Source organism: Amyelois transitella, chromosome 28 (assembly GCF_032362555.1).
Source record: "Amyelois transitella isolate CPQ chromosome 28, ilAmyTran1.1, whole genome shotgun sequence".
Lineage (NCBI taxonomy): Eukaryota > Metazoa > Arthropoda > Insecta > Lepidoptera > Pyralidae > Amyelois > Amyelois transitella.
Window position 1 is genome coordinate 3,680,555 of NC_083531.1, and position 15,579 is coordinate 3,696,133.

Here is a 15,579-nt window from a genome sequence, read left to right on the forward strand (position 1 = left end):
TGACCTTTAGCACACTTTTTATATGAAAACTTTAAAAATTCGTAAAAAAAAAACTATAGGCTTCCGGCAAGGGGGGGTCACGGGAGGGGGGGTGTTAACCCCTCCCCCATCCCCCTGCCCCCTCCCCACCCCTCTCCGGCGGTGGCCCGTTTCAAGAGTTTAACCTTCATTTTCCTTATTTGAATTTTATCTTTTTTATTGATTAGCAGCAAGTGTGACTAATGAAAACATCTGGACAGAGCCAGCAGACACAAAAATAAAAGCCATTTTAAGCTAGATTTAAGTTAGATTCAGACAGTGAGGAGTTCCTAGCCTAATACTTGAAATAGGAGAACCAAAGTTTCTAAGTTTTATTCTAAATTCTGTTTTTTTAATAATTTATGATTGATTTATAAATAATACAGGTATTAAACATGCACATAACATACCTTTATTTTATCTCAGATGTTTTAAAATCAGTTAAATTATGAACTGCTTTAAGCATTGTAATAGCATGAGACGCATAAGTATGTATAAACTTAATTATTAATGAAGTTTCCTTCTCTTGGGCATTACTCTATCTAAAAATTAAGACCTTATTGCAAACTCCTAGAATATCTCATTGCAAGGCCCCTACAATATCTTTTTGGATTGATGATTTTGGACTGCTAGGCATTCACCCCTTTTAACTGGGAGGCTGCATATGGGATTTGTAATGTATGCATACAGGTTGATGTGTGCATTTTTGCTCTACAAAATTGTTTCAATAGTTAGCTTATAATATACTTGGATAGCATTAGAAATTAGTTGAATTGTTGTTGTTAAAACTCCAACAAGAAATAACAGTTAAACTAGAAACTGGTATGAAATTCCTATAATATTATAAAGTAAACAACAGGGAAGTTGAATCCATTGTTTTGGAAACTTTGAAGCAGAAAAAACTCTTTGTAAAGTTCTAAAACAAAAAAATGAAGACTTACCATCTTTCCAAGGGTTTGCTGGCTCAAAATACTGGGTAACTAACTGGTCATCATCAGGGAAGGATACTGAACGGGTTTTCTTCTGCTTCTCATCATCTTTGTGTTCATGATCAATCGACTTCTCATTTTTCTGTTCATCATTCGACTGTTCATCAGCTTTGTGTTGATCGACATTGAGTTTGTCCCCGATACCGACGGGGAGAACTGGGGCTGCTGTCTCATTCGATTCCGGACATGGAGTGTTCTTATCAGAGTCGGTAGACATATCTATCACGTAAACTCTGGTCACATATCACCACGAACGGCAACATTAGCAGCGAAAATCTCACAAAAAACACACAGGTAAATTCACAATTTTTAACACAACACGCGCGAATTGAACGTTTCGGACGTATTTTTAGCACTTTTATCTCTATAACGCACCGGCAATTACCAATTATTTTGCGATTTTTCACTGTTTTCAATACTCGTTTCGAATCAAAACATTCCGCACCTTTCATACCCCATTTGCCGCCATATTGGATTGAACGAGACAAAAGGAAAGTTTTTGTACGTTGACGTGTGGGGGCGCTTTTTTGCAAAAATCCAGAGACAAGTGACTTTTGATTTTTTTATCAATAGAAAATGAAATAGATACAGGAATTTTAAACTTGTTTAGCACTAAAATATATCTATCTACGTTTAGGTCAAGATTGTGATTGTGATATGCAACCTCCACATTAGCTTTGACACCTTTTATCATAAAACGAACATTACAGTTCTGTCACATGTTCAAAGTCATACTGTATAATTTTATTGAATAAAGCCATATTTACTGAGAAATGGTTAGTTATTCTACAATTTATTCAATAAAATAAATAATCATGGATAAGTATCTGAAACCAGAACGATTCGAAGCAGACCCGACAACAAACTCGGACAAATCTTGCGAATGGATTCATTGGAAACAAACATTCAATAATTTCACACATGCAATTGAAAATAAAGGAAATACCGTAAATAACGACTGCAAGTATCAATTATTAGTAAACTTTTTATCTCCACTCCTTTATACTCATGTCAAAGATACAAAAGATTATCTCTTAGCTATAGAGAGACTAGATGCGCTATTTATCAAACCTGTTAATAATGATTACTCAAGGTATCAACTGTCTCAAAGAAAACAGGAGTCAGGAGAGACAGTTGATCAATACATTCAATCGTTAAAATTGTTATCAAAGAAATGTAACTTCCAGTCAGTAACTGCGGAACAAAATGAGAGTGAATACATACGAGACGCCTTTATCGCAGGGCTATCGTCTTCATCTATACGTCAAAGACTACTTGAGAACTATACACTCACTCTTGATGCAGCATACCAACAAGCACGATCCTTAGAAATGGCACAAATTCAAAATACAGAATACAACTATCAACAAACTCCAATAGTAAATCAAACTATTAATAGACTTTCTCCAAATACATCCACATCAAATGCTACAAGAAACGTAACTAAACACGAACCGTGCTATTTTTGTGGAAAACAAAGACATCAGCAGCGGTCTATGTGTCCAGCTTTCAACACTATATGCACTGGATGTGGCAAGAAAGGACACTTTTCTAAGGTGTGTCTTAGCAAAAGAACTAACCAAATATCAGCAACTGAGCAATTAGAAGATAATTACGACAATCAAGCACATACTTTCTCTTGTATATCATCTGCAGCAGATCTGAAAAGAGCTACGATACCTGTACTAGTTAATGATACTATTACAGCTAGAGCGTTAATTGATACAGGAAGTACAGCAAGCTTTATCGACCGACGCCTTGTGGATTTGTGTAAGCTGAACATTTCTCCATGCAACCAAAAGATCACAATGGCTACACACAATCTATGCACACATGTAAACGGAATTTGTTCAGTTAAAATAACATTACAAAAACAAAACATCATGACTAAACTAATGATTATGGATGGACTTTGTGCTGATATTATACTCGGACACGATGTCCTACAGGGACACAAAGCTCTAGAAATGCAATTTGGTGGCTCCAAACCTACACTCAAATTGTGTGCTTTGAATGAAGCAAATATCGAACCAGTAAGTCTGTTCACTAATTTAATGCCTAATATTAAACCAATCGCAGTAAAATCTAGAAAGCATTCTGAAGCAGATTCTCAGTTTATTGCTGAAGAAATAAAGAAATTACAGGAAAATAATATTATCGAACCGAGCAGATCGCCTTGGCGAGCTCAAGTTCTTGTGACAGCTAACGAAAACCATAAAAAGAGAATGGTAATTGATTACTCACGTACAATTAATAGATTTACTCAACTAGATGCTTATCCTTTGCCTTCAATGGACGAACTGATTGCTAAAGTAGCGAAACATAAAATTTTCAGCAAAATTGATTTACGCAGCGCTTATCATTAAATTCCTATATTGGAAAATGAAAAACCATATACAGCATTCGAAGCTTGTGGAAATCTTTATCAGTTCCGACGCATTCCATTCGGCGTCACCAATGGCGTGGCAGCCTTTCAGCGAGCAATCAATTCAATCATACAAAAAGAAAACTTACAGAGTGTTTATGCTTATTTGGATGATATTACAATATGTGGACACGATCAAGCGGATCACGATGCAAAATTACGCTTATTCCAAGAAGTCGTCACTCGTTACAATTTGACATTAAACTTACAGAAGTGCGAATTCTCAAAAACTGAGATAAATCTTTTAGGATATAATATTTGCAATAGCATCATCAAACCAGACCCAGAGCGTCTACGCCCTCTTTTGGATTTACCAATTCCGAACAACACAGCCTCACTACGCAGGACTATGGGTATTTTTGCACACTATTCAAAATGGATTCCAAAATTCTCAGATAAAATAAAATTTCTTGCTCGAACAGAGACTTTCCCACTATCACCTGAATCGATACAAGCATTTAACACACTTAAAAAGGAAATAGCAAAATCAGCTATTAAAGTCATTGATCCTAAGCTACAACTCACCATTGAAACTGATGCATCTGATTATGCTATCGCTGCAGCGCTCACTCAAGACGGGCGACCTGTAGCATTCTTTTCAAGAACTTTAAACAATCATGAACGAAATCATTCGGCGATAGAGAAAGAAGCAACTGCTATAGTTGAAAGTATAAAAAAGTGGCGCCAATTTCTTATAGGAAAAACTTTCCAACTTATCACAGATCAAAAATCGGTAGCTTTCATGTTCGATCATAAACATGATTCTAAGACTAAGAATGATAAAATTCAACGTTGGCGCTTAGAACTTTCAAATTACGATTTTGAGATCTCATATCGCCCGGGCAAGGATAACATTGTGGCCGATGCCCTTTCAAGAGCAAATGTAACAGCATTAACAACAGTAGACAATGCTAAGCTTCTCGAGTTGCATAATAATCTGTGTCATCCCGGTATAACTAGAATGGTACACTGGATCAGATCAAAAAATTTACCATTCTCAGTTGAGGATGTCAGACGTATGACGTCATCATGCAATGTATGTGCTGAAATAAAACCACGATTTATTAGAACCCAGGGCACATTAATCAAAGCAACATCACCTTTTGAAAGAATCTCTATTGATTTCAAGGGGCCATTGCCATGCGATAATACAAGAAATCGTTATATACTTACTGTGGTGGATGAGTTTTCTAGATTTCCTTTCGCTTTCCCGTGTGCAGATGTAAGTTCATCAACTGTGCAAAAGAAACTTTCTGAATTATTTGCCATTTTTGGCTTGCCATCTTACGTTCACTCGGATAGAGGTACCGCATTTATATCAGCCGAACTTAAAACCTTTCTGCACGGATTAGGCATAGCTACAAGCTACACTACACCATATAATCCCCAAGGCAATGGTCAGACCGAGAGATATAATGGAATCATTTGGAAAACTATACAACTTACCTTAAAATCAATTAATTTGCCTTTTACTCAATGGGAAACTGTCCTGGAGAAGTCACTTCATGCTATCCGCTCACTTCTATGCACAGCTACTGGATGTACGCCCCATGAACGTATGTTTAATCATTCACGACGTTCTTCTAATGGACAATCAATGCCATCTTGGCTCACAGAAGCAGATAAAGCTTTATATCGAACCCCGGTGAGGAGAAGTAAATATGATCCTCTTGTAGAAGAAGTACAATTATTAGAAGCTAACAACCTTCATTCACACATAAGATTACAGAATGGACGTGAATTAGTAGTTTCAAACAGGCACTTAGCCCCAATGGGTACTTCGTCTGATACTGAGGAGGCTGATTCTGATTCATCTAATTGGGATTCAGCAGAGTCAAACGAAGAGACAACAACTGAAGAACAGGAACCAGTTAATTTGACTACAGATGCTACTACAACACAAAACCCTGAACTGCGACGTTCTACTAGAGACCGACGTCCACCGTCTCATCTTCAAGATTACGATCTTTCTTAAAACCTGGGGAGAATGTGGTGATATGCAACCTCCACATTAGCTTTGACACCTTTTATCATAAAACGAACATTACAGTTCTGTCACATGTTCAAAGTCATACTGTATAATTTTATTGAATAAAGCCATATTTACTGAGAAATGGTTAGTTATTCTACACTTATTAGATTCTAGTATTGAAACGTACTGAATCGATAAAAATAATTTATGAGTCGAGGAGTTGGAAACATTTTGTTTATTGTTCGTACTTTACCATTTCTTTTGCGTAGGTATTATAAAAAACTTTCAATGAAAATGAACTTGCTGTCAACTTACCTACTTTACCTACTTGACATTGACATCTTAAAGTTAACCTGGAAACTGTGATACAATTTGTGCGAGAATTATTTTTTATTTATTTAAATAAATAACAAATTTACAATGAAGAATGGACGATAATGCAAAAAGCGCATCATCCTATCAATCGGATCAGGATATTCTAGACGGTATGCGAGTTTTCCTCACGTTACAAAGTTTGTAATTTGATTCTGTTTCTGAGAAGCAACAGGTATTTTGTAATATGACGTAGAATTTATTATGTAGCATTGCATCGGTTGTGTTCTTCTACTTGTAGTTAAACATAGTTCAATAGTGTACTTGTCTTACTTGTCTTCATTACCTAATAATATTATTGTAGAACACTTCTTATTAGAAAAAAAGTTTAGGAAACAATTTCATGTATGCAACTGTTAATTAAAGAAATTTTTTATAATATAGTAAACAAAATACTTAAAACCAAATATGCAATAAAGATAATTAAGTATAAATATTCCTACATACCTACTTCTTTTTGCTAGACAGTACATACTTCAATCTGTTCACACAACCATTTTGGTAAGGCTGCATATAGTGACGTCTCTATCCTTTGCGAGGTAGACCACTCCATATCTCTCCCATGGATGTTGTAACAGACGACTTAGGGATAGGTTAATAAACTTGGGCTACTTCATGTAGCTAATGGGCTAGCTATCTGTCACTATTTGAATCTCAATTCAATCATGAATGTGGTCTTTTAGCCTTTTCAAGACTGATAGCTCTGTCTATGGCCTAGAGGACTAGGCCTGCCCATCCTGACCTCTCATACATACAAACATAAAATCACACCTCTTTCCTGGAGGGGTAGGCAGAGAACCATAATGTAACACTCATAATGTACATAATTATGAAATAGAAAATATTACTACATACTTATAGTATCTTGTGGGGCAGACAGAGCCATCAGTCATGAAAAGGCTTAAAGGCCACATTCATCTATTTGGCTTAATGCTTGAATTGAGATTCAAATAGTGACAGGTTGCTAGCCCAACGCCTAAAAGAGAATCCCAAGTTTGTAAGCCTATCCCTTAGTCGCCTTTTACGACATCCATGGGAAAGAGATGGAGTGGTCCTATTCTTTTTTCTACTGGTGCCGGGAACCACACAGGGCACAATCTCTCCTTGTATGTCTCCTTGACATTGTTGTTCCTAATTCCTTGATGTTGACCAAACCATCTTAATATACCCTTTTCTATTCTTGCTAACTACATCTTCTTTCACATCACAACATTCCCTTATCACACTGTTCCTTATCCGGTCACTCGAGTTTATTTTAAAAATGGTTCTTTCTTCTTTAACTAATACTAGAAATTAAATGAAATCCCTTTCATTTCAGCACGAGGAATAAACATGACTGTGGAAGAAGTCGCTGGGCTGCCGACCACGAAGTATTCCGAACGAGTGCAGTCCCTGAACCTGTGCGAGGGGGATTTGGTGTTCCTTAAAGGGCTGAGGAGGAGGATAAAAAATAGGGCATGTATTAACATTTCTATTTGAATCTCAATCCTATCATCAAGCCAAATCAAAGGTAAACTGAACGAGGCCTTTCAGTCTTTACAAGACTGTTGGCTCTGTCTACCCCGCTAGAGATATAGATGCGACTATATGTATGTATTAACATTTTATTTATGGCAGAGTCAATAGACATTATTTGAGTTTGTAATATGGATGGATGGCAAGGTAGAAGTGAGAAGGCCTAGAGGAACGTACTTCAATCAAATTAACGACGTCCGGGCAAAACGTCAGGTCAAGGGTACCAGAAACCGCCAAACAGTTTGGCCTGGGTCTAAGATTTTTGTTTATCCCCTCAAATCCACTATGTCTTGTGCCGTGTGGTTCCCAGGACCAAAAAAAAATAAGAATAGGACAACTCCATCTCTTTCATGGATGGATATCATAAAAGCCGACTAAGAGATACGTTTTAGACGATGGGCAAGCATACATACATACATAAAATCACGCCTCTATCCCGGAGGGGTAGGCAGAGACTACCTCTTTCCACTTGCCACGATCTCTGCATACTTCCTTCGCTTCATCCACTTTCGGGTACTTTTGACCTGACACCTTTACCAGGACGTCCTTAATTTGATCAAGATACGTTCGTCTAGGTCTTCCCAGTGATTATTTCTAAGTGATTAGTCTGATATTTAATATACTTATTTATTTATTTATTTAACCAAATTCTTATCCAGTTAGCATCACAAAACAGCCGTCGGCGCAGCGTGGAGCACTTGTCGCGGCTGACGCGCGAGTTGCGAGCGGTGCGAGCGTGCCGAGCGGACGCGCTGAGCGAGCGGCGCGCGCTGAGCGAGCGGAGGGACGCCGTGCGCGAACAGTGCTTAAGATTGAGACGACATGTAGCTAGGGTATGTTGTTTTACGCTCAACATCTCAACAGATTTTATTCCATTTATTTTGTCAATTTGAGACAGATTAAAAATTTTGCTCTTTATACTTAAGTACATAATTATAGTCACGTATATATCCTTTGCGGGATAGTCAGAGCCGACAGTCTTGAAAATATTGATAGGCCATGTTCAGCTAGAATTGAGATTCCAATAGTGACAGGACAACTAGTCTATCGTCTAAAAAAAGAATCCCAAGTTTATAAGCATATCCCTTAGTCGCCTTTTACGACATCCATTGGGAAAGAGATGGAGTGGTCCTATTCTATTTTTCTATTGGTGCCGAGAACCGCACGGCACCAATAGGAAAAATTAAAAGCAAAGTATATTTATGTACCAAAAAAATTTATATTTTTATATCGCAGATTTTAAAAGAACGCGAGGATCCCACGCCAATTCCGTCTATCACAATCGACACAACAGAATCTCAGTGCGATGAAGCGAGAGTGACAGAGACGAAACTACACCCACCGCCGGAGAGGGAGAGGGACAAAACATTCGAGTGTCGCATAGACAAACTAGTACAACAAAGCGTGAACCACATATACAGAAGTGATAAAAAAACTGTGTACGCCAAAACTGTTTTCATAACCAACGACAAGTTTTCTAGTGATGTCAAGTCTATGGTTTTGGACGGTGGGGATTTGAAGGTGTTAGGCGGTGAGGGGGTTCTCAATTTGTCGGTCAAAGAGGGTAGGAGGAAAAGTCACGGGAGGAAGCAGTCGGCGCCGAGAAGGATCTTGTATTACGACGCTATAGATGTTGATGGTAAGTTTGCATACGTCTTTATTTGTTGCGTGGCTGACCGGGCCCCATCGGTTCCAAGACCTCGTTGGGGAGAATGGCATAATACATACATCCATACAGGGTGTCATTTAAAACAACTGCATCCTTTTAAACATAGACTATACCCATGCTTCTGAGCCGTTTGAGCCTATTTTTATTTAAATTAAACGTCATCACTCATTCTCATCAATCATTTCACATTTAATAAACCCTCAAAAACGACGTCACACGCTTTAAAAGTCCTGTATAATCACGTCTTTATACCTTACGGGCCAACAGTCTCATAAAGACTGAAAGGCCACGTTCAGCTATTGGGCTAATGAGATTCAAGTAGTGACATGTTGCTAGCCCATCGCCTAAAAGAATCCCAAGTTTTTTAGCCTATTCCTTGGTGGCATTTTACGATATCCAAAAGAGATGGGAGTGGTCCTATTCTTTTTTAAATTGGTGCCGGGCAACCAGCATTTACCATGATCCAATATGAGTTAGTTTAGTTTTATGTTTACTTTATTAATTAACTTTAAAATATAAATTTTCAGATGGCGTCCTTGACTTGAAGGTCAAAAAGGGTCAGTGACGAAGGCATAGTCTAAAAATCATTATATTGAGACCAAATATAGTTATATATCTCAGTAGACATAAGGACCATCACAAGTATGTATGACCAATTATTTTATTACGACATACAAAAATTTAAGGTGTACTTCATAGACATAAATCTAGCTAGACCATGCGACGGTATTTTTGTTATTTAATTATAAGACTAATTACACAGATTGAGTTAGCCTCGAAGTAAGTTCGAGACTTGTGTTACGAGATACTGACTCAACCATGCAATATTTTATAATAAATATGTAGATAAACTCGGTCAATCAGAAAAAGAAATTTATAAATTTAATTAATTGAAATTTATTTAGTTGTATGAATTAACAAATTTTTATAACTTATGATCGTACAATATACATAAAGTTGTAAGGAAATGTTTATATAGTTACTTTGCGTGTGAAAGAGTTGTACAATGAGCCACTGTTGAAAAATTAAATAATTATAAAATGTATTATTCAAAAGATGTATTAAATTAATTAATCCTGATTTATTGAGCAGTTTATGAAAAATTAACCACAAAAAGAAGTTGGCCACAATTAGAGAGCTCTTGACATTGCAGTAAGCAAAAAAAAAATTTAACGTTTGGTTTAATAAAAACAAGTGTAAGTTGTCGTATGTAGCTTGATATATGTCTATGTTATATTTAGCGCGATGAAAGTAAGTTACTTTTGTTACGCGAGGTTGAGCTCCAGTGTCTAATATAATAACGCTCAAATATGTTTTCAAAAGTTTAACCTTTAAAAGCCGACCAAGGGTAATATAAACTTGGAATGTACCAATGACTGTTCCAATAAATAATATTACATACAAAAACATATAGTCATGTCTATATCTTGCGGAATAGACGGAGCCAATAGTGTTGAAAAGACTGAAAGGCCACGTTCAGCTGTTTGGCTTCATGATGCAATTGAGATTCAAACAGTGACAGGTTGCTAGCTTAATTAATTAATCCATCAACCAATTAGATGCGTATTTTTTGTAGTTTTATCATCACTTGGTCTGTTTTATGACCAAAATCCAGTGGTCATAAGCTGACCTAGGTCACAGATAAATTAAATTATATACATCCAACTACGGCAAGGGACTTTGCTCTCCGTGTAAAATTTCAGAAAAAAATCTATCAGTAGGTATATAAAATTTTATCAAAATCGGTTCAGTAGTGTTTGAGTTTATCCGTTACAAACATACAAAAATACAAATCTTTTCTCTTCAATATTGTTACTGTTCATTTGCTTACTATAAAAAAATACCTGAAATTTTTTTGTGTCGTAATTAAATGTTATGTTATAAGAATCGTTTAAAGCTGTATTCGCGTCAATGTTCTGCCATAGATTGAGAGAGAGCGTCAGTCGACCATACACACCCTGGTTGTACAACTTACCAATGACTTATAAATAAATCTAAATTATACATAAATACATATGGTCTATATCCCTTGCGGGGTAGACGAAACCATCAGTCTTTTCAAGACTGTTCGTACAGCTATTTGGCTTGATGATAGAATTGAGTTTGTAAGCCTATCCCTTAGTCGCCTTTTACGACATCCATGGGAAAGAAATAGCGTGGTTCTATTCTTTTTTGTATTGGTGCCGGGAACCACACGGCTAATTTAGTTTATATTACTAATATTCTATCTCTCCACGCTGGTCTAGTGCGCAATGAACTCCCGTGCACATTGTAAGAGCCAATTAAGGGAAAGGATTATAAAATTGGGATTCTTCATTAATGCGATGGGCTAGCAACCTGTCAATATTTGAAACTCGTTTATGTCATTAAGTCGTACAGCTGAACAAGGCCGTCCAGTCTTCTCGAAATTGTTGGCTCTGTCTAACCCGTAAGGTGTGAAGACTTGATTATATGTATACATGTATATTCTCAGTTCTTAAGACTTCCCACTTTTGATTTTTTTTTCACGAGATGTTGGCTCTGTCTGCCCCGTAAGAGGCGAAGACGTGATTATATGTATGCATGTATGTATATTCTCAGTTCTTAGGACTTCCCACTTTTGATTTGTGTTTCCTATGACCTGAACCCCACTTCTGAATTGTAGAAATGTCCGCCTTAGAGAGCGTGTTTTATCTCGTGGACCAACTGATATAAACTATGTACATAGTTGTACATACATACATCCATACATAAAATCACGCCTCTATCCCGGAGGGGTAGGCAGAGACTATATTTTTCCACTTGCCTCGATCTCTGCATACTTCCTTCCCTTCATTCACATTCATACTCTCTTCATACAAGCTCGGCGGTTTCGGATACTCCTGACCTGACCCTTTACCAGGACGTCCTTAATTTGATCAAGATACGTTCGTCTAGGTCTTCTTTCGTTTTCCCTTCACACTCTCCTTGTATATCTGTACATAGTTGTATCATTAGGATTTTTTTAATAAATTATTCCCGTACACATATTTGTCATTTATGTTTAAGAAGCCAGGAATATTTAATTTGTGTGTGTGTGTATGTGTCGCCTGCCGCTGTAGTAATGTACTGTTACGAGTATATTTAAATACCGTCTTAACATAGCCTTATGTTAGTTGTAGGTGCAATAAATTTTGCCTTTTAAAACCAATCGACTGGCCACATAATTATTGTAACTACTATGTTGGTAGGAATAATATGTAATTAGAAAAAATACCAATACATACATATATATACATTATTCCAATACCAATATATACATTATTCGTCTTCCTAAAATATCTAACCCAACCTTACTGTCCCATTTCCGTCCTATCTCTATCCTACCACTGTTATCTATAATCCTAGAACACCATGTTCAGCGGCAATTCTCTAGTCACTTAATAAGGCATAGATTGCTGAGTCCTTTCCAATCGGGTTTTAGAGCAGGCCATAGTACAACCACAGCTCTCCTAAAAATTACAGAAGACTTGCGTTTAAACATTGATAATAAGAGCCTCACAGCCCTAGTTCTCCTAGACTTTTCTAATGCTTTCAACTCAGTCGATTTTGATATCCTGCTGGCTGTTCTGGGTTCTTTAAAAGTTTCTTCATCTTGTCTTCTGTGGTTTCGCTCCTACCTTCAGGGTCGCCATCAGAAAGTTTACGCCAACCAGATTAGTTCTGACTGGTGTGGGCTCGCTGCTGGTGTTCCACAAGGAGGAGTTCTTTCTCCCATACTTTTTTCTATTTTTATAGATGGAATAACGGCCCTATTATCCTCCTCTTTTCATCTTTACGCTGATGATCTCCAAATTTATGCAGCTGCCCCACTTGATGAATTCCACAATGCTGTCGGCGTTATCAACGCAGATCTATTTTCAATTGCGAATTGGGCTCGGAATTTTGGACTTACGATAAACGCGAACAAATCTCAGGCAATTATTATCGGTAGCCCTCATTTTATTAGTAGATTAAATTTATCCTTGGTACCCAACATTTCACTCAATGGTGAAATAATCCCTTTTACTAATAAAGTTAAAAATTTGGGTATCATATTTGATCAGACTTTATCGTGGGCCCCTCAAATCAATGACGTAAGTCGAAAGATTTTCTACTCACTACACGTCTTGAAACGACTTCAAAACTTCTTGCCTCTTAAAAGTAAAATTATGTTGGCTAGCTCACTCTTGCTACCTCATCTTGATTACGCTGATATAGTCTATTTGGATCCTTCTGAAGAACTTCTCAATAAACTCGACCGTTTACAAAATGTTTGTATACGATATATTTTCGGTCTCCGGAAATACGATCATATTTCGAAATTTCGTGATCAACTTAACTGGTTGCCTATCAGTGCTCGCCGAAATCTCCATATTCTTTCTCTGCTCTTTAATGTTCTTTTCAATCGATCTTTCCCCTCGTATCTTCACGAAAAATTCTCTTTTCGCGAACCAGACAATCGTCTAAGATCCTACAATAAACTTCTTCTATGTGTTCCTTTACACTCGATCGAACGTCAAGCAATTTATCTTAGTTTATGTATGTTTATTTATTATAAGTTTATACATATATATTAAGTGGATAGGTATATGTCTATATATGTATTTCTGTTAGTATATTATTATATTGTTGCTAAAAACACAGTAACTTGCCGCTTTTTACTGAATTATTTAGTTCCTTTATTGTTTTGCCGGTTGACTGGAAGAGATCCCTTTATGGGATAAGTCCGCCATTGCTAGTGATTTGTTTATTTTATAACTTTGTACTATTTTCTTGTTACTGTGTAAATTTCTATGCAATAAAGATATTACAAACAAACAAACAAACCAATTTAATGCAAAGATGTAATGAATTAAAAAAAAAAGGTTTGTTTGATGGTAAAGTTGGCAACACTGATGCTCAGACTTCAGGCCGCCTAAGCGCATTTGACATGGCTTATACCTATTTCGGTAGGCAGACTTTTGTTCTTTTTGTTAAATATTTTTATTTAATTTAAAAAAAAATATTTAATTTGTCGATTTGTTTTAAACGGTAAAGATCTATAATCACATTTAGCTCCAACTAATTTAAACTTACAATTTATATTGTATCATGTTCAAAGGACCAAATTGTTATGTTGAAGAAAAATAACATAAATGTAGATATATACATATTTACTGCAAAAAAAAGAATTGAATATATTGTTTTTCAAGTACGACTATGCAATTATAAGTTGATATTTCAAATGGCTAAGTAGACTTTTTCTAACCCAACATTTTTTTCTTAAAAGAAAACCTCATATGTACTGTCAGTCCTTAATTTTTTTTATTGGTTCTAAAATAATCGCGGTCCGCGTGACGTCACATTCCGAGCAGATTTCCGCTATTGTTTTATCCTACGACACAACTACTAATTCATTCAAGAAATAAGAAGGAAACTAAAATTAAAACACGGTTAAATATTAACCGTTTGTGATTTGAATAACGGAATGACCTGCTTAAAATTTGATAACACGCTACGAAAAATATATATTTTTTAAGAATGAAAACCTTCATAAATCAATGAAAATGATTCGTGATGATGGATGTTTATAAATATGTAAAGAAAATCACGTATAGGCACTTTTCTTATTTCAAATTTTCCCGCGAATAACATACGTCAATGTCACGTCACCGAGCCGCGTCATATGATTTGTCTATTTGAAGAAAATACACTCATAACCGACTCGATATTTTGCACTTTTAAATAATTTGGAAAAACAGAAACTGACACCGTATTATAAACATTAAATGTCGTTTCTTTCATTTCAGAGAAACTCAATTGTGTTTTATTGACGGTGTTATTGAATAACCTTATAAATATAGATTTAATTTCGGAAAAAAATATATAGAAAATGTATAGGTAAGGAAAACTTAACTTAGCCAACCAAAATAGCCATATATTAGGCAAAGCCCAAAAAATTCATTTATTAAAACAAGTGTTTTTGTTTTTTTATACCTATGTTTAATCTGTGCGACTGGCACTCACGTCTTTTATTTACGGGGTAAACAGTGCCTCGTGAAGACTAAAATACCATAGACTAAAGGATTGCTTTTACGATTGGTATTAGAGAATTAGTTTTAAACATTAAATGTTATATGTATAATAGTCTTCTATATCTCAATTATAGTTTTATACAAACGTATATGTAAGGACAAAATGTGTAAATGATTATAATGTTATAATGATGTTGAGTTTTTAATAAACGATTTTAACAGGTTTTTGTTTCGTTTGTTATTTTTGATTTGATGTATAATTAACTTTCGCCCGCCGCTTTACTCGCCTGAAAAGACCTACCCTATAACCTTATTCGTACCTACTTCATACTAGTGATGCAAAATTTCATGGTAATCTCGTCGAGTTTTAAATGTGACTGAACGAAAAACAGGGTGAAACATGCAGTTTCTGCCTACCCCCTAGGGAGAGAGTCCTGCCTTCGAAGTATGTTACGCGCGACGCCGTTTATATCGCGCGAAAAACTATCGCCGTTTCGCTTTATATTATGACGTGAAGCGAGACAGTGATAGTTTTTCGCGCGCTACAAAATGGCGTCGCGCATTGCCTCGTTACCTACGAGAGTTGATATCTATACATATTTGTG

At 36.2% G+C, this 15,579-nt stretch overlaps 2 protein-coding genes across 2 annotated transcripts in view; one reads left to right on the plus strand and one right to left on the minus strand.

The window, feature by feature from the left end:
* Nucleotides 1–1,485, minus strand: part of LOC106139674 (uncharacterized) — a 40,105-nt gene extending 38,620 nt beyond the window's left edge. Inside the window, exon 1 of the mRNA XM_060952222.1 lies at nucleotides 960–1,485. Within this exon, the coding sequence (XP_060808205.1) occupies nucleotides 960–1,224 (265 nt within the window). The 5' untranslated portion in view covers nucleotides 1,225–1,485. The remainder of the gene's footprint in view (nucleotides 1–959) is intronic.
* Nucleotides 1,486–5,751: 4,266 nt separating this feature from the next.
* Nucleotides 5,752–15,219, plus strand: LOC106141450 (uncharacterized). Its single transcript, XM_060952286.1, has 5 exons — nucleotides 5,752–5,889; nucleotides 7,095–7,231; nucleotides 7,951–8,124; nucleotides 8,528–8,930; nucleotides 9,488–15,219. The coding sequence occupies exons 1-5, from the start codon at nucleotides 5,832–5,834 to the stop codon at nucleotides 9,523–9,525; spliced, it is 810 nt and encodes a 269-aa protein (XP_060808269.1). The 5' UTR covers nucleotides 5,752–5,831; the 3' UTR covers nucleotides 9,526–15,219.
* Nucleotides 15,220–15,579: the final 360 nt, after the last annotated feature.

What these genes read in the sequence shown, in the direction of transcription:
- LOC106141450 (XM_060952286.1), top strand. Translation starts at nt 5,832, where the DNA reads ATGGACGATAATGCAAAAAGCGCATCATCCTATCAATCGGATCAGGAT. An exon ending in GGATCAGGATATTCTAGACG is followed by an intron (nt 5,890 to 7,094) that starts GTATGCGAGTTT and finishes CTTTCATTTCAG; the next exon opens with CACGAGGAATAAACATGACT. An exon ending in GGAGGAGGATAAAAAATAGG is followed by an intron (nt 7,232 to 7,950) that starts GCATGTATTAAC and finishes ATTCTTATCCAG; the next exon opens with TTAGCATCACAAAACAGCCG.